The following is a 26061-nucleotide window of genomic DNA, read 5'->3' as shown; positions in this document are numbered from 1 at the left end:
AAAGTGAGTGAGCCCCTCTCCTCCGCGCTCAGGCACCACGACACCCCTGCACTATGTTTCCTTACCTTAAGTGTCCACAGCAGCACAGGCAATAATATAAATACATCATTTGAAGAACATACTCGGTTGGGGTAGATGTTCACATTGAAATTAGACTAACTAATTATGGTATTGGGTATGCGATGAAGTTTCGAAATTTAACATACTATAAAACTTAATCTTTTCGCATACTCAAAATGCTTACTATTTAAAACGCAAGTACGGTATTCGGACGCAACCAGTATTTCAAGATGATGGCCGACGGGATACTGCAAGCTGGTGGAGCAACTAAATTATCTTTAGAATTTATTCTGTGTGCGATATTAAATCAATCGGTTCAATGACATAACGTTGCATTTTGTGTAATAAAAGCAATTGTTGGTACCATGTTAATCTTTTTTTTATTTTTAATTGCGCGAATATTGACCATTTCCCCATTCACTATAATGGGGATCCTGAGAGGATTCCTGTGAGTGGGCAGAGACTAATAGAGAGTGACGGAAATAATATGTGCTTCAGTAAGGTAGGTTTATTGGCATTCATGCAGTAGCTATGGTTGTCAATTGTACTGCAAAAATTGATCTTAAGTCCCAGAAAAGAGAGGTTGTGGTGGCAGCAGCAGATAAATACTTGGGATTGCGAGGTTTTACTGTGGAACAGTTGCAGGGGGTGTTGAGTGGTAGTGTTCTGTCCTCTCAGGCCGTTGGTAGGGCAATACAACAACAACAACAATATTTTTTACTCTCCCCAAATTGTATAGGACCATATCACAAATAATTTAATGTAGGTAGGCCGTGAATGGCCTCAAACTCCAGTACAGTAGGTGGCGGTGTATGCATCTTAAATTGGATGCGATTCACCAACACAATCCCGAAGAAGTGGCATTTTGACGTTTCAACATGCATGTGATTTGTATATCCGATCTAGTCGTCTAGATTCGTTTTCAATCGGTAGTTTAGCTTTCTGTGTGTGTCTTGTTCTTTCTAAACCTCATCACGCTGCGTCTGGTGTGGAGAGAGGACTACCTAACCAGCCAGTGGGATAGATAAGCAGTAGCAACATCAAGGATCGTGTGAAATGATGGGCTTTTTATTTTTGTTTCACTACGAATCAAATCTAACCAAAAGCTTAAATTGTTACAAGAAAAAATAGACAGCTGTTGTGTATAGAATAGCACAGCAGACTTCGTTTGCAGCTTGTGGTTTTACCCACACCCCCTCTGATCAGATACAAAACGCACATCAGGGAAAATGGCGGACTTTGAGAAGGACGAAGGACTGCCCCAAACAATGCAGGAAAACCAAGATGACGAGGAGCCTCAATATACTGATGACGCTAAGCCAAGCAAGACGCAAGACGACGCAAGTTTGGAGGAAAGGGTAATTGAAGAGGTCAGAAGGTACAACAATTTGTACAACACCTCATTGAAAGACTATAAAGACTTCACCATGACCAACAACAGCTGGAAGGAGATAGCCAAAACTCTGAGAGTAGAAGAACAGATTTGCAGGACGAAATGGAAGAACTTGAGAGACCGATATGTTCGACTGAGGAGGAAAATGAAGGGGAAGAGTGGGGATGCAGCGTCAGAAATACAACCACAAATACTCACCACGCTGTCCTGGCTGTCTGGCTTCATTAAACACAAGGAGACGAAGGTAAAGACTACTACTTTCAATTAACCTTCTCTTGCCTAGAACACTAGCCTATGGTGATCTCTAGGCCTAATGACAAACAAATCATCATTATCATGTTGATACTGTTAGGTATTTCAAAAGATTAGACCTAGCTACTACTGTACAAATGTAAGTTATTTGTTCAGGTATTTATTGTATGCTATCTATTCTAATTTGGACTTTAAATGTATCGAAAAGTAGACTATATTATGTATTACAAAACAAATGTTTTAGAGAACAGAGACGGTAGGCCCACTAGTAATTATGCTATTTTAAATGTATTTCCAGGTAGAGGAGATGGACACCCCAGAAGACCTGCAAGATGACAACCTGATCGAGCGGGAACACTTCCACAGTTCTAATAATGAGCAGCAAGATGGACATTTTGTAGTTCGGAGTAAAATACGAGCTAGAGCTCCCGGAAAGAGAACACCATCACATAGCAAAACAATACAGGAGAAGGAAGAGGAGCCCTTAGATACTGATGACTCTGATGATTGGATTGAGGGTTTCAGTCCTGGAGGAGAGAAGCCACACTACTGCTTTGACTGCAGTAAGAGCTATAGAAAAGTGAGGGATCTTATAAGACACCAGAGATCACATACTGGAGAGAAGCATCACCACTGCCCTGTTTGTGACAAAAGTTTTGCTCAATTAGATAAGCTTAAATTACACGCAAAAAGACATATGAAAGAGGAACATGTCACACGGCTCGAACAGGCTGGACTGAATGTAGACCGTGTGAACACACCGCAGAGAACAGCCAGCAGAGGCAGGCAGAAGAGTCAAATTCGAGCTAGTGCACCAGGGGGGGAAATGGTCCAGTCACAGCTAGGCAAAGGCTCGCCTTGCAAAAGTTCTGTTAGAAAGAATCAACACGTAGAAAAAGGACAACAACCCCAAACATCACAGGAGAATGAAGAGGATCCTGAAGATACTCCTGAAGACTGGACCGAGAGTTTCAGAACTGTAGAGAAGCCCTACGTCTGCTCCGACTGTGGTAAGAGCTTCAAACAAGAGAATCGTCTTATAAGACATCAGAGAACACATACAGGAGAGAAGCCTTACGACTGCCCTGACTGTGACAAAAGTTTTGCTCGATTAGATAATCTTAAATTACACCAAAAAACACACATGAAGGAGGAACGTAATTTCCACTGCTCTGACTGTGTGAAAAGCTTTGTCCTATTGGAACAGCTTGAAAAACATCAGCTAACACACAAGAAAAGTTACAGCTGTTCAAAGTGTGAGGAAAGGTTTTCAGACCTGGTTGACTGGAAAGCACACTTTTTAGTACACAGAGAGATCCTCCACTGTCCTGACTGTGACAAGCAGTTCTTGTACAAGGGCCTTTTTGAAAGACACAGGAGAACACATTTGAGAAAAATAGAAACATTTCTCTGCACAATATGTGGGAAGGAGTATCGCAACATCAAAATACACATGCGAGTACACACTGGAGAGACACCGTATCACTGCACTGAGTGCGGGAAGAGTTTTCCATACATAAAATCGTACCAAAGACACATACTAACACATACCTCTGGAGAAAGAGCAACCTATCCTTGTTTGGAATGCGGAAAGACATTTACTCGCAAAGATGGCATGGTCATGCATGTGAGGAGGGTTCATACTGGAGAGAGAAATCATCAGTGCAGATACTGTGGAAAACGATTCTTTCGAAAAGAGAAACTTAAGGTACACATGCTAGTTCACACCGGAGAGAAACCATACCAATGCGCTGTCTGTGGGCAACGCTTCTCCCAAGATGGTGACAGAAAACACCACGAGAAGAGGCACTACTCTGGTGTCTCAGATTTCCTCGATCTATAATGCAGAAGTGGGGTTGCAGGAAGTGGGAACCAACCTAATCACTGACAATCTAATAATCTGTTAGCTAAAATGTTAACAGATTATTAGGATTTACAAATCCCTATTGTTTTTCCTTCCGACCTATTCAATGACCTTTTCCTCCAAACTTGCGTCATCGTGTGTAAGATTTACAAAACCCTATTGTAATGGGAATTTTAATGTTTGTGCTTTTCTTATAACTAATTTCTGTGTTCTATTCATGTGCTGTTCTATAAACCAATTTCTGTGTTCAACAGATTTCAAGTGGTATTTGGCAGTATACCCAGACCTTGTTTTGAGAACAAACAAAAGATATCTCAGTTTTAAGGTCTCAGTTTAGAGAGAAGCCTTGTGAGGTGTTAGTCTGTCACATGTTATGAACCAGTATTGGTCGGTCACATGAATGAAACAAAACAGTAATGATGAATTAATTATGCTAAATCATGCAAATATAACTTGTCTGTGTAGAGCCATGTGTAAGACAACTGCTGGGACTGCCCAAAAATAGCTCCTGATTAACATGTGTACTATGGTGCATTGAGTTAGTTGGAACCTCTCCAGTGCGCTGACAAATGAACAATGATTAATTTAAGATTGACTGAGTGTTCTTGTGTAAGAATTTCCACAAATAATTAGTTCCACCTGAAATTGACCCTGAAAATATTACTATTATATATTTTCCCATTAAGCTTTTCAGCAATTAACAATGTGTGCAGTAATTTAGATTGGAGTCTGTGCCTCGCTAGTAGTAATAAATATGTGCATGCAGGCAGCCTGCTTGCTGGAGTGCATCGGTCAACTTTCCATACAGCAGTTGGGACAGCACAGGTAGTCTGCACAACAACACTGCTGGAAAACAGACAGTTTCTCAAAATGTACACAAAAAACTACGAAAAGATTTGACTGCTGTGGTAGTCCATGTTCTCCTGCAATCTTGTTTTATTTACATTTGTAAGTAAAGCAGTGGCATGTTGGGGAGAAGAACATCAAGGAAAGATGTTCTAAACAGATATCAAAATGGATTATGGTCATTGTAGTTATTTACCACGTTTGAGTTAAACTAGGTTGAATATTTTTTAAATAAAAACTCTGCGTCCCAACTCTGTGGCAGGGTAGCCTAGTGGTTAGAGTATTGGACTAGTACCTGAAAGGTTGAAAGTTCAAATCCCCGAGCTGAACAAGGCAGTTAACCCACTGTTCCTAGGCGTCATTGAAAATAAGAATTTGTTCTTAACTGACTTGCCTAGTTAAATAAAGGTAATAAAAATGGATCCTGACTTGATTTCTGACTTGAATGATTAGAGAAACAGTGCGTTAGGCTCACATACACAAAACAAACGAAATGCAAATTAGTTGTTTAATAACAAAACGAAATGTGGTTAATCGCTCAGCACTAGTAGATTCTGACTTAAATATTTTACCGTGAGTTATTGTTCTGTTGTGTCCGGCATGCCCACATTATGCCAATCGTTAATTTATTTTATATGCTGACAGTAATTGTCATGAAAACTCAGGAGGTTGGTGTGTTGCGGGCCCTCTGGAAAGTCCTAAAATATGCCCCTGCCGTAGTGGTGGAAAAGGATGCAAAGTATGAGCAAGTTGCTCTTTTTTGAAGACATCTCTATAGGTGGTTACACGGTTTACGTGCGTGCATGTTCGTGTGCGTGCATGTTCGTGGGTGGAGTCATTTTTGGGGGCAGCGGACTCTTGCGTTACGCCCACAGAGGAAGTCCGCCTTGTGTAGTGTATATCCATTAGGTGGCTTGAGGAGCCAGATTAGTTTACCAAGCAAAATGGGACGAAGCACTATTTTCTTTACTCTAGCTAGCGACGAAATTTGAACTTCCGGATCCGGTGTTAGATGCCCTTTTTTTTAATACAACGGGTGGTTCTAATCCAACATGCTGATTGGTTAAAACCGCATTCCAGCCAGTGTCTATTCCACAAAATGATTATCTTCACTGCAGATCTGACCCATCACATGATTCTTCAAGAGGGCCACTACACTCCAGATCGCATTCTGTGCTCAGAGGTCCTTGATGACGATCTACCCCATCACACCACTCATATGTGATGTGTCATTATGTGATATGTCATTAATCAAATAAAACAAATAAAAATATATTGTGTTCCAGTATTTCTATGCATGTAATGTCTGTGGGTGAATTATGAAACAATTACTGTATGCAGATGTGCAAAAAACTGAAGTAGATTTGTTTTTGCCATTGCTTTATCTATTTTAAATGTAAGAATATGTTTCAGATTATGGTGTCTATGGAAACAAATAGAAATTTAATTAACAATGTTTTCAATATCCAACTTTATCCTCTGCAGTACTTTTTACAGTACACTCTTAGAAAAAAAAGGTGTCCTCTAGAACCTAAAGGGGTTATTCGACTGTCCCCATAGGATAAACCTTTGAAGAACACTTTTTGGTTCCAGGTAGATCCCGTTCCACAGAAGGTTCTATATGTAACACAAAAGGGTTGTATGGGGAACCAAAAAGGCTTCACCCTGGAACCAAAAAGGGGTCTCTAAATGGGGACAGCCAAAGAACCCTTTTGGAACCCTTTTTTCTAAGAATGCTGATAATCAGCTGTAGTCAGGTGGTCATTACCAGGTTATGATGAGGTCTTAACTATGACCAGTAGGCTGCACAATATAGCACATAATATAGTGGTCAGAAATATGACCAGCTGGTAAGATAGGTCACTATTATCACCAACTGGTGGTCGTAAAAAAAACGTACTTTTCAACCAGTTTGCGACCAGAATAAAACTTCATAAAAATACGTCTTTTCAATCAGGTTTACCCACTGGGGTCGTTCTCCCCAGTTGTCTTTTCTCCACACCTTTTGGGGTTGCCACTAATTACCACAGCCACAAAGTCAGAAGTGTCGAGTAAAAAAATTATATCAAATTTTTTAAAACATTTTTTAAGGTTAGGTTTAAAATCAGATTTAAAAAATATAAACGTTTTAAATAGGCAGGGTTTAGACATTTCTACTTTGTGGCTGTGGTAACTAGTGATGACCCACTTATTGGCCCTTTGGACTTTCCATACTCGGCATTGAGAAGTAAAGTGAAACGTCTGCCTGCATTTTACGACATTTCGCCGTGCATGTGATTTGCATATCGGATAAGTAAAATGCCAACTCTAAAGTGCCAATGATTGCAGAAAATAGTCAGCTAGAGTCGTTATCAATCGGTAGTTTATGTTGCTGTGTTTGTCTTGTTCTTTCTAAACCTGACCACACTGCGCCTGGTGTGGAGAGAGGAATAGCATACCGTAGAAAGTAGAATAGATATGCAGTAGCAACAACAAGCCTTGGCTCGTGTGAGATGATGGGATTTTTATTTTCTTTGAATCAAATCTAACCAAAAGCTTCAATTGCTACCTGCAGAAGCAGACAAAAATGTTGTTTATAGAATAGCACACCAGACTTCGTTGGTTTGCAGCCTCTGGTTTTACCCACACCCCTTCTGTTCGGATATATAACACATCAGAGAAAATGGCGGAACTTGAGAAGGAAGGACTGAACCAAACAATGCAGGAGAACCAAGATGAAGATGAGCCCCATTATACTGATGACGCTAAGACAAGCAAGATGCAAGACGACGCAAGTTTCGAGGAAAAGCTCATTGAAGAGGTCAGAAGGTACAACAATTTGTACAACACCTCATTGAAAGACTATAAAGACTTCACAATAACCAGCAACAGCTGGAAGGAGATAGCCCAAACTCTGAGAGTAGAAGAACAGATTTGCAGGACGAAATGGAAGAAATTGAGAGACCGATATGTCAGACTGAGGAGGAAAATTAAGGGGAAGAGTGGGGATGCAGCATCAGGAATACAAACACAAATACTCACCACGCTGTCCTGGCTGTCTGGCTTCATTAAACACAAGGAGACGAAGTCAGACTATCCACAGGTAAAGATACTACTTCTACTGTCAATTAACCTTCTCTAACCCAGATCACTACCCAGTGGGCAAAACCTGGTTTTGACAAACAGATGTGTTTTGTTTTTGTTACGCCTTTTTACTGACCACCATATGACCAGTTGGTCATAATTCTGGCCACTATATTATGTACTGGTCATAGACCATCAACCTGGTAATGACCACTTGACTACAGTTTATTACATACTGTAAAAAGTATTTCAGTGGAGTAAGTTGGATAGTGAAAGTTGGATTGTTCATTATATTTATATTTGTTTCCATAGGCACCAATGAAAGTTTAATTCTGCAACATATTCTTACATTTAAAATAGATCAATAAATTGTTTTTTTTTTTTTTTTTTTTTTTTGCATATCTGCATACAGTAATTGTTTCATAATTCTGCTACAGACTAATATATATCCTACCCTGCCTTCCAAGGTCTTAGAAAGCCAAGTTAACAAACAGATTACCAACCATTTCGAATCCCACCGTACCTTCTCCGCTATGCAATCTGGTTCCAGAGCTGGTCATGGGTGCACCTCAGCCACGCTCAAGGTCCTAAACGATATCATAACCGCCATTGATAAGAGACATTACTGTGCAGCCGTATTCATTGACCTGGCCAAGGCTTTCGACTCTGTCAATCACCACATTCTTATTGGTAGATTCAACAGCCTTGGTTTCTCAAATGATTGCCTCACCTGGTTCACCAACTACTTCTCTGATAGAGTTCAGTGTGTCAAATCAAGCCTGTTGTCCGGATCTCTGGCAGTCTCTATGGGGGTGCCACAGGGTTCAATTCTCGGGCCGACTCTCTTTTCTGTATTCATCAATGATGTCCCTCTCGCTGCTGGTGCGTCTCTGATTTACCTCTACGCAGACTAGAGGTCGACCGATTAATCGGAATGGCCGATTAATTAGGGCCGATTTCAAGTTTTCATAACAATCGGAAATCTGTATTTTTGGACGCCGATTTATGATAAAAAAAAATAAGTTTTTTTGATTTTCTTACACCTTTATTTAACTAGGCAAGTCAGACACATTCTTATTTTCAATGACGGCCTAGGGACGGTGGGTTAACTGCCTTGTTCAGGGGCAGAACTACAGATTTTTACCTTGTCAGCTCAGGGATTCAATCTTGCAACCTTACGGTTAACTAGTCCAACGCTCTAACCACCTGCCACTCATTGCACTCCACGAGGAGCCTGCCTGTTACGCGAATGCAGTAGAAGCCAAGGTAAGTTGCTAGCTAGCATTAAACTTATCTTATAAAAACAATCAATCAATCATAATCACTAGTTAACTGCACATGGTTGATGATATTGCTAGTTTATCTAGCGTGTCCTGCATATAATCGATACAACGCTGGGGGATGATTTAGCAAAAGCGCATTTGCGAAAAAAGCACAATCGTTGCACTACTGTACCTAACCATAAACATCAATGCCTTTCTTAAAATCAATACACAGAAGTATATATTTTTAAACCTGCACATTTAGCTAAAAGAAATCCAGGTTAGCAAGCAATATTAACCAGGTGAAATTGTGTCACTTCTCTTGCGTTCATTGCATGCAGAGTCAGGGTATATGCAACAGTTTGGGCAGCCTGGCTCATTGCGAACTAATTTGCAAGAATCTTATGTAATTATGACATAACATTGAAGATTGTACAATGTAACAAGAAACAAGTATTTGCTAGGTTAAGCCCCGCCTTATTTCAGCTCACTGGTCACCATAACAGCACCCACCCGTAGCACGCGCTCCAGCAGGTATACAGTGGGGCAAAAAAGTATTTAGTCAGCCACCAATTGTGCAAGTTCTCCCACTTAAAAAGATGAGAGGCCTGTAATTTTCACCATAGGTACACTTCTACTATGACAGACAAAATGAGAAAAAAAAATCCAGAAAATCACATTGTAGGATTTTTAATGAATTTATTTGCTAATTATGGTGGAAAATAAGTATTTGGTCACCTACAAACAAGCTAAATGTCTGGCTCTCACAGACCTGTAACTTCTTCTTTAAGAGGCTCCTCTGTCCTTCACTCGTTACCTGTATTAATGGCACCTGTTTGAACTTGTTATCAGTATAAAAGACACCTGTCCACAACCTCAGTCACATTCCAAACTCCACTATGGCCAAGACCAAAGAGCTGTCAAAGGACACCAGAAACAAAATTGTAGACCTGCACCAGGCTGGGAACATTTATTTACAGGTGAAAGCGCCATATCATACAAAATATACAAGTAGATTTATCAAATATACACAGGCAATTTCCCAAAAGAAATAGCCTCAGGCAGGTTAAGATTGATACAATCTGAACGGACACAGGTAGAGAGCAAGACTGCACAGCTTCCCCTTGAGAAACCAAATGGAATCTTTCTAACAAGCTCAGAGGTACATACAGTGCATTCGGAAAGTATTCATACCCCTTACCTTTCTCCACATTTTCTTACGTCACAGCCTTATTCTAAAATGGATTAAATCATTTTTTCCCCTCATCAATCTACACACAATACCCCATAATGACAAAGCAAAAACAGTTCATTTTTATTAACTGATATCACATTTACATAAATATTCAGACCCTTTACTCAGTACTTTGTTGCGCCTTTGGGAGCGATTTACAGCCTCGAGTCTTCTTGGGTATGACGCTAAAAGCTTGGCATACTTGGCTTGTCCATCTGGAAGGTTCTCTCATCTCCACAGAGGAACTCTGAAGCTCCGTCAGAGTGACAATCGGGTTCTTGGCCACCTCCCTGACCAAGGCCCTTCTACCCCACGATTGCCCAGCCAGCTCTAGGAAGAGTCTTGGTGGTTCCGAACATCTTCCATTTAAGAGTGATGGAGGCCACTGTGTTCTTGGGGACCTTCAATCCTGCATACATTTTTTTGGTACCCTTCTCCCGATCTGTGCCTCAGCAAAATCCTGTCTCGGAGCTCAACGTACAATTCCTTCAACCTCATGGTTTGGTTTTTGCCCTGACATGCACTGTCAACTGTGGGACCTTATATAGACAGGTGTGTGTCTTTCCAATTCATGTCCAATCAATTGAATTTACCCCAGGTGGTCTCCAAGTTGTAGAAACACCTCAAGGGGGACCATTGGAAACAAGATGCACCTGAGCTCAATTTTGAGTCTCATAGCAAAGGGTCTGAATACTGTTTTATTTAATACATTTGCAAACATTTCTAAAAATCTGTTTTTCGCTTTGTGTGGGCTATTGTGTGTAGATTGAATAAGGCTGTAATGTGGGAAAAGTCTAAGGGTCTGAATACTTTCTGAATGCACTGTATATGCACTTCCCAGCAAACATGACCCCATTCGGTGGGCACTGGCTAGCCCACACAAAGCCCACACGACACAGGCTAGCCCACAACAAGCCCAACTCTGACTAGCCCACACTAATCCCACAACAGCCCGACGTGGGCCGAGTTGGGCTTGGTGCGGGCCGTCCCGCTCCACTGCCAAAAGGGGCTGGCCCACACCAAACCCAGCATGGGCTAAAGGCGTCCGCATGCTTCCTGGACGATACAGATCGGTGGAGTCTGTATTATTTTGTGATGTTTTTGTTAGTTTTGGACTTCAGTGAGGTTTTTTTTGTCTGGGCCACACAAATGTTTTTCTAGAGGCAAGCTGAAGTTCGGAGCCGACGTCGACGCCCTTTTGTCTGGGATTGATCAACTGTAGTGATTCATAAATAAAGTCTTTGTCATTCAACGAGAGACAGTGAAAACAAATATTAAATTTTAACTTTTAAACTTGAACTGAGTAAAAACTCTAAATATGTGATTGCACAGTAATGTTCACTTGTTTGAGGTTGAGGGTGATACTTGGTGGTGTCCCATCTTTTCCACAAGTTCATCAATGTTCGGGGTAAGGCTCTGAGCTGAAGAAATCCTCAGAATTGAGTGGAGGTGTTCAGCAGTAAGTCGACTTCTGTGTGATGTTTTGTTCAGGTTCATCAAAGAAAAAAGTTGTTCACACAGGTATGTGCTGCCAAACATAGACAACGTTTGAGCAGCCTGGATGCGCAGCTGGGGCATTGTGCCGGGGAGGAAACGGGCGAACTCCGCAGCACCCACTGCCGCATATTTTGCCCTCAGTGCATCATTGCATTGGAGGTCAATCAACTCCATTTGGAGGTTTGGTGGTGAGCTTTCCACGTCAACAGCAAATGGGTTACCGAGCAGTTCCAACCTGCTTTTTTGTGCTTCAAAGTCAGCAAATCGGCGTCGAAAGTCAGCGGCAAGCATACCTATTTTATCAGCCAACTGTGTGCTCGGGAACGCACTGGTAGAGAGCTTCTCTTTCATGGTCTGGCAGCTGGGAAAGTGGCTCAAATTTTCTTTCCGCATCTGCGTCTCCCACAGAGTCAGTTTGGTTTTAAATGCCTTCACTGTACTGTACATATCAGAGATGACACGATCCCGACCCTGCAGCTGCAAGTTTATTGCATTCAGATGACTCGTAATGTCACACAGAAAAGCCATTTCACACAGAAACATTTCGTCTCGGAGTTGTGTTGTGTCTTTCCCTTTGCTGTCCAAGAACAGACAAATCTCCTCACGAAGCTCGAAACATCTTTGAAGCACCTTTCCCTGGCTTAGCCATCGCACCTCTGTGTGATAAGGCAAATCACCATGCTCCGTTTCTAACTCCGTCAGAAATGCCTTGAACTGGCGGTTGCTCCATTTTCAAGGCTTTACCGCACAACGCTTCCTGGTGTATGATACAATGATAAGCTGTCAGCTCACCTGTCGCGTTTTCCTCTTGCATCTTTTCCCGTATCTTCGCCACCAGTCCGCTCCTGTGTCCACACATCGCAGGTGCTCCGTCGGTTGTCAAACCCACGAGTTTTTCCCAAGGCAGCTCCATCTCATTTACACATCTTGACACCTCTTCATACAAATCATGCCCCGTAGTTGTGCCATGCATAGGACGTAAAGCCAAAAACTCCTCTGTCACGCTTAGGTTGGAGTCCACTCCGCGGATGAAAATTGACAACTGGGCAATGTCAGAAATGTCGGTGCTCTCATCCACAGCCAAGGAATATGCAATAAAATCTTTTCCCTTTTTCACAAGCTGCTCTTTTAGATTGATGGACAACTGGTCTACTCTCTCGGCAATGGTGTTTCTGCTCAGACTCACATTTAAAAAGAGTTGCCTTTTTTCTGGGCAAACTTCGTCACACTTTAATCATGCAGTTTTTGATGAAATCCCCCTGTAAATGGCCGGGCTGAATACTGCAAAATAAAACTGGCCAAACATCTTAAGTGTAAAATTGCGCAACTAAGGTCTCTTTGGCAAAAATGTCAAAATTAGTGACAGATTTTTTTGAGTTATCTTAGATTAATTTGGACTATTTTGAGGTCTCTCAAAATGGACAAACAGTACTATTGCTGCTTTTTTCTTGTTTTTCAAGCAAAGGTATTTTATGGGAGTATGCAAGCACACTGGTTCAGTTCGACTAACCGAGTCCGGCTAGGTGCCAGTCGAACTGAAGCATGCTGACGCCTTGGCCCACACCAAGCCCAGCTAGAGGCGGGGGCTCATTATAATATTTGGGGGCATGGTTTGCACAACTGTTACTGAGGGTCAGTCCAGTTTAAATATTATGTTGTGTGATACCCAATTTTTGGATCTTGTACACTGCAAATTATGAAGTTTTAAAAAATACTTAAATAAGTGCATGTGACACCTGAAACCTAACAGTTTCTCACTTTAAAAATATATGTAAGATAGTAACAACATGGTTGTCTTTCTGATGCAATGTATCATGTTCCCTAAATACCTATAAGGCTTTTATGCATTTAATTCAATTGTAATAAATACATTCCTATAAAGAAAAACCCCTGAATGAGTAGGTGTGTCCAAACTTTCTACTGGTACTGTGTGTGTGTGTGTGTGTGTGTATGTATATATATTATAACAAAACAGGTGGGGTTCACAACGGAAGCATGGAAATGGTGCACATAGAACATATCTACCTCTTCTGAGACTTGCTTTGAATGAGAGTGACGGGTCTATAACTCACATTTCTATGTGAATTTGGTTGGGTCGACCAAAAAGTTACATATTGCAGCTTTAACAAAAAATATAAATGCAAGCTTCATAAGTAAATAATACATTTCAAGGAATTTTGATATACCATGCTAGTAGGCCTAACTGTTGCCCCATTGCTTGCAAAGTAAACGGTTAATATTCTTGATCACCGAACCATTTTTGGAGCTGCATATTTATTTGTTATGGCAATTCTCTCTTCCTACAAATTGACGTTTGCACTGCACCCAATCCAATAGCTGTACAGCAAGTCAGCAATCTGTTCGCTAGCTCACCGGACCTGTGCTGGGTTTGCTGGTCCAATCAGAGGACCGAGTGTGTTTCAATAGCCAATCTGTTGCACATTTTGTTGCTAGGGTAATCCACTGAGACTCTGCCACAAAATTTGTTACAAAACCTGGCCAGATAATTTCAAGTCAAAGTCCCAGGTCTTGAGGCTCCAAGTCAAGTCTGGAGTGATTTTATATCAAGTCGAGTCTCAAGTCATGTCACTAGAGTCCACAACTCTGGCTAGTACAAACCTAGCTCTTACCAAGCTGGTTAGTAGGAATCATTCGTAATTGAAGGTCTGAGTATCAAATAGAGGGGTGGTTCTGTTCTCTCCTCTTGCTGGGATGTGGCTGAAAAGTCACTGGTAACCGAGTGGGTGGCCAAGCACTGTTGGAGAGGCCATGCATCAGGTCATTGACATGTTTCAGGAATTGTAAAGACTGAGATGAATCATGATGAACTATTACCTAAGGTATTCACTAAGTTAGACTTAGCCTAGCATGTACATGGATTATGTTGCCCCTCAGCAATCTGGCAGTCAGGCAGACCGAGAGTGAGAGCAAAACATATCTACATTTCTTAGTCAGCAGGCTTGATAAATTCTCTTCTCCTTCCCATGGTTCTTTCCTCCATTCTTTTATCCAAGTTAGCAGACTCCTGCAAAAACAGAGAATCAAGAATTGCTAAGGGCATTTGAGGTAACATAAGAATGAGTGTTGAGGGGGAGCAGGGATAGGCTTATTGTATTGTCAAATACAAAATACACAAGGATCTCTGATGAATGAAGAAACACTTAACATCCATATTGGGGGGTACACATTTCAAGAACTAGGCGAGCTCACTGTCACACAATCAATGTTTCTTATGTATATTAATCAACCATCTCTCTCTCTCACACACACACACACACACACACACACACACACACACAGCTAGCATGACACAATGTTGACATGATGACAATATTTTCTATAAGTTATTGTGATCATCTCTAGACCAGACCTGACTGCTCTTAACCAGCACAAAAACATCCTGCGGCATTCTGCATTCGCATCGAACAGCCTCCGTGATATGCAACTTTTCAGGGAAGTTAGAAACCAATATACACATGCAGTTAGAAAAGCCAAGGCTAGCTTCTTCAAGCAGAAATTTGCTTCCTGCAACAAAACCTCAAAGTTCTGGGACACTGTAAAGTCCATGGAGAATAAGAGCACCTCCTCCCAGCTGCCCACTGCACTGAGGATAGGAAACTCTGTCACCGCTGATAAATTCACTATAATTGAGAATTTCAATAAGCGTTTTTCTACGGCTGGCCATGCTTTCCACCTGGCTACCCCTACCCCGGTCAACAGCACTGCACCCCCCCTGCACCTTCCAGACTCACATCAAACATCTCCAATCCAAAGTTAAATCTAGAATTGGCTTCCTATTTCGCAACAAAGCATCCTTCACTCACGCTACCAAGCATACCCTCGTAAAACTGACCATCATATCGATCCTCGACTTCGGCGATGTCATTTACAAAATAGCCTCCTATACCCTACTCAATAAATTGGATGCAGTCTATCACAGTGCCATCCGTTTTGTCACCAAAGCCCCATATACTACCCACCATTGCGACCTGTACGCTCTCGTTGGCTGGCCCTTGCTTCATACTCGTCGCCAAACCCACTGGCTCCAGGTCATCTACACGATCCTGCTAGGTAAAGTCCCCCCTTATCTCAGCTCGCTGGTCACCATAGCAGCACCCACCTGTAGTACGCGTTCCAGCAGGTATATCTCTCTGGTCACCCCTAAAGCCAATTCTGCCTTTGGCCGCCTCTCCTTCCAGTTCTCTGCTGCCAATGACTGGAACAAACTACACAATCTCTGAAACTGGAAACACTTATCTCCCTCACTAGCTTTAAGCACCAGCTGTCAGAGCAGCTCACAGATTACTGCACCTGTACATAGCCCATCTATAATTTAGCCCAAACAACTACCCCTTCCCCTAGTGTATTTATTTATTTTGCTCCTTTGCACCCCATTATTTATATCTCTACTTTGCACAGTCTTCCACTGCAAATCTACCATTCCAGTGTTTTACTTGCTATATTGTATTTACTTCGCCACCATGGCCTTTTTTTGCCTTTACCTCCCTTATCTCCCCTCATTTGCTCATATTGTATATATACTTATTTTTCGACTGTATTATTGACTGTATGTTTGTTTTACTCCATGTGAAACTCTGTATGTGTCGAACTGCTTTGCTTCATCTTGGCCGATGTCGCAATTGTAAATGAGCACTTGTTCTCAACTTGCCTACCTGGTTAAATAAAGGTGAAAGAATTTTTATCTCTCTCACACAGAAAACACACATGCATACACACAGCTAGCATGACAACTTTGACAATGTTTTCTAAAGTTATTGTGATCCTCTCTCTCACACACACACAGAGAACATACACATTTACTGTCATTAACTAAACATGTGTCAATGTTAACAAGCTACAAGCAATGGCAACAACAGGTAAAAATGTCATTAGCCAGTTAAGTTAGCTAACTCTAGCTAGCCAATATTTTATTGATGTTCTTCTCCCCAACAAACCGCCACTTTACTTACAAAAGTAAAACAAGAATGCAGGAGAGCACGGGCTACCACTTATTAGCAGTCAAGTCTTTTTGAAGATGTTTGTGTGTAAATTTCTAAAACTGTTGTTTTCTAGCTCTGTTGTGTAGCCTACCAGGCGCTCTGTCCCAACAGCCATATGGAATGTTGACACTTGAACAATGCAGGCTACCTGCGTGCAGTGATTCCAATCCAAGTTTTAGCTGGTACTGATATGCCTATCTCCTTACTTGTCTACTAAAATACAATTACTGCATGTGTTATTTGCTTAAAAGCTTTACGGGAAAGTATAAAAGTCATATTTTCAGGGTAAAATTCCGGTGCAATTTATTTATTAATGGAAATAAATGCGCTAAAAATAGGGTTTTGTAAATCCTGGTGGATTGAAGTAGGATATTGAAATAAAAGACCTAGGCCTATTAATCGGGCCGGATTTGTTGAAGTGGACTCTCCCCGAGTACCATTAGACGGAGCACTGAGTAATATGATTCTGCCGGACTCGGGAAGAGTGAGTCCATGCAGAGTCCCCTGAGTCTCAAACGAAATATGCCTGAGCCCAGAGTGTTGACTGGGTACAGAATGCCATGAGACCCTAATCCGCTTTGGTGCGCTCTGCCAGCTGTGGTTTGCCAACTGGGCTAAGCTGAATCATGTAAACCCTGCTGAAAAAGAACATTACTCCAATTTTTATAATTGTAATGGTTCTAGTGTCTTATATCCAATGGGTGGGCCCAGAAACACTATGCACTTGTTTATATATACTGAACAAAAATATATAAACGCAACATGCACCAATTTCAAATATTTTACTGAGTTAGTCAGTCAATTGAAATAAATTAATTGGGCCCTAATCTATGGATTTGGCATGACTGGTAATATAGGTATGCATCTGTTAGTCACAGATACCAGGGGAAAAAAATTAGGGGCGTGGATCAGAAGACCAGTCAGTTTCTGGGGTGACCACCATTTGCCCAGCAACTCCAATCCCACTCGTCTCCAATTCCACAACCCAACCTTCAGCTTCCCTCAGCCCATCCCACCTATCTCTACTCACCATACAGTGGGGCAATGAAAGTATTTAGTCAGCCACCAATTGTGCAAGTTCTCCCACTTAAAAAGATGAGAGAGCTGTAATTTTCATCATAGGTACACTTCAACTATGACAGAAAAAATGAAAAGAAAAATCCAGAAAATCACATTGTAGGACTTTTTAATGAATTTATTTGCAAATTATGGTGGAAAATAAGTATTTGGTCACCTACAAACAAGCAAGATTTCTGGCTCTCACAGACCTGTAACTTCTTCTTTAAGAGGCTCCTCTGTCCTCCACTCGTTACCTGTATTAATGTCACCTGTTTGAACTTGTTATCAGTATAAAATACACCTGTCCACAATCTCAAACAGTCACACTCCAAACTCCACTATGGCCAAGACCAAAGAGCTGTCAAAGGACACCAGAAACAAAATTGTAGACCTGCACCAGGCTGGGAAGACTGAATCTGCAATAGGTAAGCAGCTTGGTTTGAAGAAATCAACTGTGGGAGCAATTATTAGAAAATGGAAGACATACAAGACCACTGATAATCTCCCTCTCCCTCCCTGGATCTGGGGCTCCACGCAAGATCTCACCCTGTGGGGTCAAAATGATCACAAGAACGGTGAGCAAAAATCCCAGAACCACACGGTGGGACCTAGTGAATGACCTGCAGAGAGCTGGGACCAAAGTAACAAAGCCTACCATCAGCAAGGGCATTGAAGATGAAATGTGGCTGGTTCTTTCAGCATGACAACAATCCCAAACACACCGCCCGGGCAACGAAGGAGTGGCTTCGTAAGAAGCATTTCAAGGTCCTGGAGTGGCCTAGCCAGGCTCCAGATCTCAACCCCATAGAAAATCTTTGGAGGGAGTTGAAAGTCCGTGTTGCCCAGCAACAGCCCCAAAACATCACTGGAGATCTGCATGGAGAAATGGGCAAAAATACCAGCAACAGTGTGTGAAAACCTTGTGAAGACTTACAGAAAACATTTGACCTCTGTCATTGCCTACAAAGGGTATATTACAAAGTATTGAGATAAACTTTTGTTATTTACCAAATACTTATTTTCCACCATAATTTGCAAATGAATTCATAAAAAATCCTACAATGTGATTTTCTGGATTTTTTTTCTCATTTTGTCTGTCATAGTTGAAGTGTACCTGTGATACATTCCAGGCATCTCTTTTTTAAGTGGGAGAACTTGCACAATTTGTGGCTGACTAAATACTTTTTTGCCCCACTGTCTAGCTAATTTTTCCAAAAACAAGCCTGAAACTCTTTCTAAAGACTGTTGACATCTAGTGGAAGCCCTGGGAACTGCAATATGGGAGGATTTCGCCTCATAATTAACATGACAGCCATTAGAAACAGTGGTAGGCTGACATTTTTGGGGGGGGGGGTGGTTTGTCCTCTGGGTTTTGCCTGCCTGTTGGGAAAATTATGATTAAATGACTGAACAAATCATTTTAAATGGAACTGTAACTAAGTAAACTTATACTCTTTTATTATGTCTGATTAACAATATGAGTTCATAAGAAGGGATTGTGTGACACAGACAAGGAGTAATTACATTTTAATAGCTAGCATTTCGATGGCCATAGCGAATAGATATGATGACAGCGGACACCCTTATTTAACTCCTCTTGACAATTCAAAACTCTCTGAGAAGTAGCCGTTATTTACTATTTTACACCTGGGGTTGCTATACGTTACTTTTACCCATTTTATAAGAAAATTACCGAAATTGAAAAAATCCAGGAATTTATAAATAAAATGCAGTCTTACTTTGTCAAATACAGTGTAGACATAGTTAATGTTGTAAATGACTATTTTAGCTGGAAACTGCAGATTTCTTAAATGGAATATTGACATAGGTGTACAGAGGCCCATTATCAGCAACCATCACTCCTGTGTTCCAATGGCATGTTTTGTTAGCTAATCCAAGTTTAGAATTTTAAAAGGCTAATTGATAATTCGAAAATCCTTTTGCAATAATATTAGCACAGCTGAAAACTGTTGTTCTGATTAAAGAAGCAATACAGCTGGCCTTCTTTAGACTAGTTGAGTATCTGGAGCATCAGCATTTCTGGGTTCGATTACAGGCTCAAAATGGCTAGAAACAAAACTTTCTTCTGAAACTCGTCAGTCTTGTTCTGAGAAATGAAGGTTATTCCATGTGAGAAATTCCCAAGGAACTGAAGATCTCATACAACGCTGTGTACTACTCCCTTCGCAGAACAGCGCAAACTGGCTCTAACCAGAATAGAAAAAGGAGTGGGAGGCCATGGTGCACAACTGAGCAAGAGGACAAGTACATTAGTGTCTAGTTTGAGACAGACGCCTCACAAGTCCTCAACTGGCAGCTTCATTAAGTAGTACCCGCAAAACACCCATCTCAACGTCAACAGTGAAGAGGCAACTCCAGGATGCTGACCTTCTGGGCAGAGTTTGTGAGGTAGCTGGATCTTTCTACGATGGAGTATGTTGTTCCTCCATAGCATAAAGCTGTTGATACTTGTAGATTTCCTTCAGGATCTCCTTTAGTATCCAGGTTGGCTCTGAATTGCAACCAGTTGTTTACCAATGTTTTTAATGATGCGCCTTTCCCACGAAGACCGGGCTTTCGCTGTTTTGTTTGTAATAAACAGGCTGCTCTGTGAACTCTCGTGTCAACAAAGGCTTTGGTTTTCTATAGTATGTAAAGTTGGCTAGCTAGTTGATAAGCAGCTCATTCTACTCAGCACCTACTGGACTGCTGCATCAGAGAGTCAGATGATGATGACTCTATTTCAAACACACTGTTCTTTCTAAACAAGTCTGCTCTGGGCTTCAGATACTGACCACGAATAGGAGATTTGATGTGTAATGTAATAACCAGTAAGTATTCAGTGGTGTCTGTGCACTTAGCTAGCTACCATCCCATAGCATACATTGCACTTGAAGTGTGACTGGCTCATCCGTGGATGTACGGAGACAATTTCCTATTTTCCTTCCCCTCCTGTTGGTCCCCCAAGTGGGGGTTCATGCTGTCTGATTGGGTTAAAGTCAAGTTGTTGGCCACTGACAAGTATTGCGATTCTACGAGTAGAAACGATAGGTTTGTCACTACCGGGTTGGCACGCAGCAGGTACTGCTTTTGTTCTTGCAAGAGAAGGCCTCCCTCAGTGATAAATATATATGGCAGTGAGTATTTCAAATGATTAGAACTAGCTACTACTGTAAAAATGTATAGACCCAAGTTATTTGTTTAGCTAATTATTGAATGCTCTCTATTCTAATTTGGACTTTAACTGTATCGAAAAGTAGACCATTATCTATTACAAAATGAAGTTTTAGAGAACAGAGACGATAGGCCTATTAGTAATTATGCTATTTTAAATGTATTTCCAGGCAGAGGAGATGGACACCTCAGAAGAGCTGCAAGATGACAACCTGATCGAGCGGGAACACTTCCACAGTTCTAATAATGAGCAGCAAGATGGACATTTGGCAGTTAGGAGGAATGTAATATTAGAACGAACAAAATTCAACCAAAGACAACAGGAAGCAGGAGAGACAGCTGATGATTTTATCTCTGCACTTCATTGTTTGTCAGAACATTGCGGTTATGGAGCTCTGCTCAGTGAGATAAGAGACCGACTAGTCGCAGGCTTACATGACAGAAGATTGTCCAATCAATTACAAATGGACCCAGAACTCACACTGGATAAAGCTGTCACACGCATTCATCAAACTGAAATTGTGGAAAAGCAACAGTACCTGCCGGAGAATAACTTCAAAGCTGCCAGCAGAAGAGAAAATGAAGGCTGTGTGCTTTCATATAGAAAGCATCAATTCCCATCCAATGTCCAGTGCCAATCAGAGAAGAAGAATCAAAACTCAGAAAGGCTACAACAACCCCAAACAACACAGGAGAAGGAAGAGGAGCCCCTAGATACTGATGACACGGATGGCTTCAGTCCTGGAGGAGAAAAGCCACACTACTGCGCCTACTGCAGTAGGAGCTTTCAAAAAGTGAGGGATCTTATAAGACACCGACGAACACATACTGGAGAGAAGCCTCACCACTGCCCTGATTGCGGCAGAAGTTTTGCTCGATTAGATAAGCTTAAATTACACCAGCAAACACATACTGGAGAGAAGCCTCACCACTGCCCTGATTGCGGCAGAAGTTTTGCTCGATTAGATAAGCTAAAGATCCACAAAGAAATACACATAGGAGTGAAGTCTCACCACTGCCCTGATTGCAACAGAGGTTTTGCTCGTTTAGATAAGCTTAAGTCACACCAAAAAAAACATGTAAAAGACAAACATATTTGTCACTCTTTTGACTGTGTGAAAAGTTTTGTCCTATTGGAGAAGCTTGAAAAACACCAGCTGGAGAATACCTTCAAAGCTACCAGCAGTGCATCCAATGTAGACTGGGTGCTCACACGGCAGAGAACATTCAGCAAAGTCAGAGAGAGTAAAATGCAGCAGAGTAAAGTACGAGCTAGAGCTCCAGGAAAGAGAACACCAACACATAGCAAAACAGTACAGGAGAAGGAAGAGGAGCCTGTAGATACTGATGACTCTGATGATTGGATCGAGGGTTTCAGTCCTGGAGGAGAGAAGCCACACTACTGCTTTGACTGCGGTAAGAACTTTAGAAAAGTGAGGGATCTTATAAGACACCAGCGAACACATACGGGAGAGAAACCTCACCACTGCCCTGTTTGTGACAGAACTTTCGCTAGATTAGATAAACTTAAATTACACCAAGAAATACATACAGGAGTGAAGCCTCACCACTGCCCTGATTGTGAGAAAAGTTTTGCTCGATTAGATAATCTTAAATTACACCAAAAAATACATATTAAAGAGGAACATAATGTCACACTGAACCATCAAACTGAAATGAATGTAGACTGTGTGCACACACAGCAGAGAACAGCCAGCAGAGGCAGGCAGAAGAGTAAAATGCGAGCTAGTGCACCAGGGAAAAGAATGGTCCAGTCACAGCCAGGCAAAGACTCCCCTTACAAAAGTTCAGTTCGAAAGAATCAACACTCAGAAAAATTGCAACAACCCCAAACAACGCAGGAGAATGAAGAGGATCCTGAAGGTACTTCTGATAACTGGACCGATAGTTTCAGTACTGTAGAGAAGCCATACATCTGCTCCGACTGTGGTAAGAGCTTCAGACTAGAGAATTGTCTTATAAGACATCAGCGAACACATACAGGAGAGAAGCCTTACGACTGCCCTGACTGTGACAAAAGTTTTGCGCGATTAGATCATGTTAAGTCACACCAAAAAACACACATGAAGGAGGAACGTAATTTCCGCTGCTCTGACTGTGTGAAAAGCTTTGTCCGATTGGAACAGCTTGAAAAACATCAGCTAACACACAAGAAAAGTTATAGCTGTTCAAAGTGTGAGGAAAGGTTTTCAGACCTGGTTGACTGGAAAGCACACTTTTTAGTACACAGAGAGATCCTCCACTGTCCTGACTGTAACAAGCAGTTCTTGTACAAGGGACTTTTTGAAAGACACAGGAGAACACATTTGAGAAAAAGAGAGAAATTTCTCTGCACAATATGTGGGAAGGAGATTCACAACTTTAAAATACACATGCGAGTACACACTGGAGAGAAACCATATCACTGCACTGAGTGTGGGAAGAGTTTTGCATATACAAAATCGTACAAAACACATTTATTAACTCATACCTCTGGAGAAAGAGCAACCTATCCTTGTTTGGAATGTGGAAAGACATTTACTCGCATAGATGGCATGGTGAGACACGTGAGGAGGGTTCATACTGGAGAGAGAAATCATCAGTGCGGAGACTGTGGAAAACGATTCTTTCGAAAAGAGTCACTGAAGAGACACAGTCTTGTTCACACTGGAGAGAAACCATACCAATGCTCTATCTGTGGGCAACGCTTCTCCCAAGATGGCGACAGAAAACGCCACGAGAAGAGGCACTACTCTGGTGTCTCAGATTTCCTCGATCTATAATGCAGAAGTGGTGTTTGGCATTGCAGGAACCCACCCAATGTGATTTCTAACCAGTTGTTATTTTGCCTCCAGGTGGCCTGGAATTGCCACCACAGACTGTAAAAAAGACACAGACAGACTGTTGCTGATACACAACAAGTCTGAGTATTACTGTTTTCATAGCAGTATATTTTTTACAATTATTTAAAATGTGTTTTAATATTTTGTTTCAAAAAGGCATAGTATACTATCAAAAGCAGTCATTGTTAAATGATGGGCCTTCCCCATAAGTGGTTTGCAGTCAGCTATATTGTATTAAAGATGAGAATTACAGATCTATAACACACATTTATGTGAATTTGGTCAGGTCGCCTAAGAAGTTACATACTGCAGCTTTAATGTTGATATTTTGATTATCAGGTGGGCCACAGGCTACTTTAAAATAGTGCCTATGAAAGGTTCCCAACTACAACCTTCAGCGAGTGTATACGTTTGTCTGAAATGTGCTCTTAAGCTGCCGAGGTCAAACAAATTCTCGAGCTGGCTGCCACCTGTGAGGTATCAGCGACCCAGAGTTAGGGCAGGGTGGGCATCTACAGATCAGATGCAGCACTGAACGCTACAGACAAAACCCAATACCTTGCCTGACTACCCATTTACATCGATCCAGCCAACTGACGTTTCTTCTCCACTATGAGTCTGCATTTGCCTTAGATTTCTAGAATACAAACACCATTCTGACCGTTCTGATTGGTCCCAGAAATCGATGGGTTGGCCCAGCGCCAGCCTCCATGATGATGTTATCACTTTTGATACTTTGCATGGATAAGATTTGTTAGACTATCTAATCGCTGATTAATTTGTTTTGTAGAATGCTCCTCATTTTGAAGTCGCACAAACGACTTCTAGGATGGCAACGCCTTCAGAAAGTATTCATACCCCTTGACTTATGCCACAGTCTGTTGTGTTACAGCCTGAATTCTAAATATATTTTTTTCCTCACCCATCTACACACATTACCCCATAATGAGTGTGAAAACATGTTTTTTGAAATGTTAGCAAATGTATAGAAAATGAAATACAGAATTTACACCCCTTTCATATGACACTCCAAATTGAGTTCATGTGGATCCAATTCCCTTCGATCATCCTTGAGATGTCACTACAACTTAATTGGAGTCCACCTGTGGCTTTATATAGACAGGTGTGTTTCTTTCTAAAGGTCCCACAGTTGTCAGAGCAGAAACTATACCCTGAAGTCCAAGGAACCGTCCATAGATCTCAGAGAGAATTGTGATGATGCATATATCCAGGAAAGGATATCGTATAAAACCATTTCTAGAGTGTTGAAAGTTTCCAAGAGCACAGTGGTCTCCATCATTGGAAAAGTGAAAAAATGCGGAACTACCCAGACTGCCTAGAGCTGGCCGTCCGACTAAACTGAGCAACCGGGTAAAAAGGACCTTGGTCAGGGAGGTGACCAAGAATCCAATGACCATTCTGAAAGAACTAGAGTTCCTTGACTGAGATGAAAAACCTGTCAGAAGGACGACAGTCTCTACAGCACTTCACCAATCTGGGATTTACGGGAGAGGGACCAGACAGAAGCCACTCCTTGAGAAAAAGGCACATGACAGCACCCATGGAGTTGCAGAAAAGTATGAAGGACTGAAAGAATAAGGCAAATGATTCTGTGGTATAAGATCACTTTTACTCTTTGGCCTGAATGCAAAGCGCTATGTCTGGAGAAAACCAGGCACAAATCATCACCCGTCTTTTCAGTGGCATGGACTGGGAGACTGGTAAGGATGGCGGGAACAATGAATGGAGCCAGATACAGGCAGATCCTTGATGAGTTCCTGCTTCAGAGTGTAAACGACCTTAGACTGGGGCGAAGATTTACATTTCAACAGGACAATGACCCCAAGCATACAGCCAAAGCAACGCTGGAATGGCTTCAGAACAAGACTGTGAAAGTCCTTGAGTGGCCCAGACTTGAATCCCATTGAAAATCTGTGGAAAGACTAAGATTGCTATTCACCACCGCTCCCCATCTAATTTAAGAGGTTGAGAAAATCTGCAAGGAAGAATGGGAGAAAACCCAGATGTGCCACGCTGATACAGACATACACGACTAAAAGATGGAATCGCTGCCAAAGGTGCTTCTACAAAGCATTGCCTCAGGGGTGTGAATTATGTAAATTAGAGATTTAATTTTCAATACATTTTTAAAAACATGTTATCACTTTTGTCATTTTGGGTAGATGGGTGTGATTTTTTTAAATTGTTGAATTCAGGCTGTAATACAACGTGGTCAAGTGGTATCAATACTTTCTGAAGCCAATGTATGTAGTGATGAATAGAGCAGCAGGATTAGGTTCAGGGTGTCGTCAGGCAACCCAATACCTTCATTAGTTAGGCTTTTAAACGTCACTCGATGGGGAAGAGGTTCACATTTAAGAGGTTTCTGCTTTTAATCATGTTCTTATTTGTATATTGTTATTCCCACTATGTAATACAATCTGCATTGCAAACTAGAATTTTGAATAAAAGATAAGTAGGGGAGACTCTTTGGATGTGTTTACACAGGCTTCC

The 26061-nt window shown here is 41.5% G+C and overlaps 2 protein-coding genes across 2 annotated transcripts; both read left to right on the top strand.

Annotated features, from left to right (window-relative positions):
* The first annotated feature begins 910 nt into the window (after window positions 1-910).
* LOC139412960 (zinc finger protein 271-like) lies at window positions 911-5686 on the top strand. Its single transcript, XM_071159874.1, has 2 exons — window positions 911-1697; window positions 2004-5686. The coding sequence occupies exons 1-2, from the start codon at window positions 1290-1292 to the stop codon at window positions 3546-3548; spliced, it is 1953 nt and encodes a 650-aa protein (XP_071015975.1). The 5' UTR covers window positions 911-1289; the 3' UTR covers window positions 3549-5686.
* Window positions 5687-6659: 973 nt separating this feature from the next.
* Window positions 6660-26023, top strand: LOC139412956 (zinc finger protein 420-like). The gene is made up of 2 exons (XM_071159869.1): window positions 6660-7497; window positions 20875-26023. Exons 1-2 carry the CDS (start codon window positions 7078-7080, stop codon window positions 23485-23487), a joined length of 3033 nt encoding a protein of 1010 aa, XP_071015970.1. The 5' UTR covers window positions 6660-7077; the 3' UTR covers window positions 23488-26023.
* Window positions 26024-26061: the final 38 nt, after the last annotated feature.

This window comes from Oncorhynchus clarkii, chromosome 7 (genome assembly GCF_045791955.1).
Source record: "Oncorhynchus clarkii lewisi isolate Uvic-CL-2024 chromosome 7, UVic_Ocla_1.0, whole genome shotgun sequence".
In the NCBI taxonomy this organism is placed as follows: domain Eukaryota; kingdom Metazoa; phylum Chordata; class Actinopteri; order Salmoniformes; family Salmonidae; genus Oncorhynchus; species Oncorhynchus clarkii.
The sequence above is the reverse complement of the archived record's forward strand: the minus strand, read 5'-3'. Positions and strand labels throughout refer to the sequence as shown.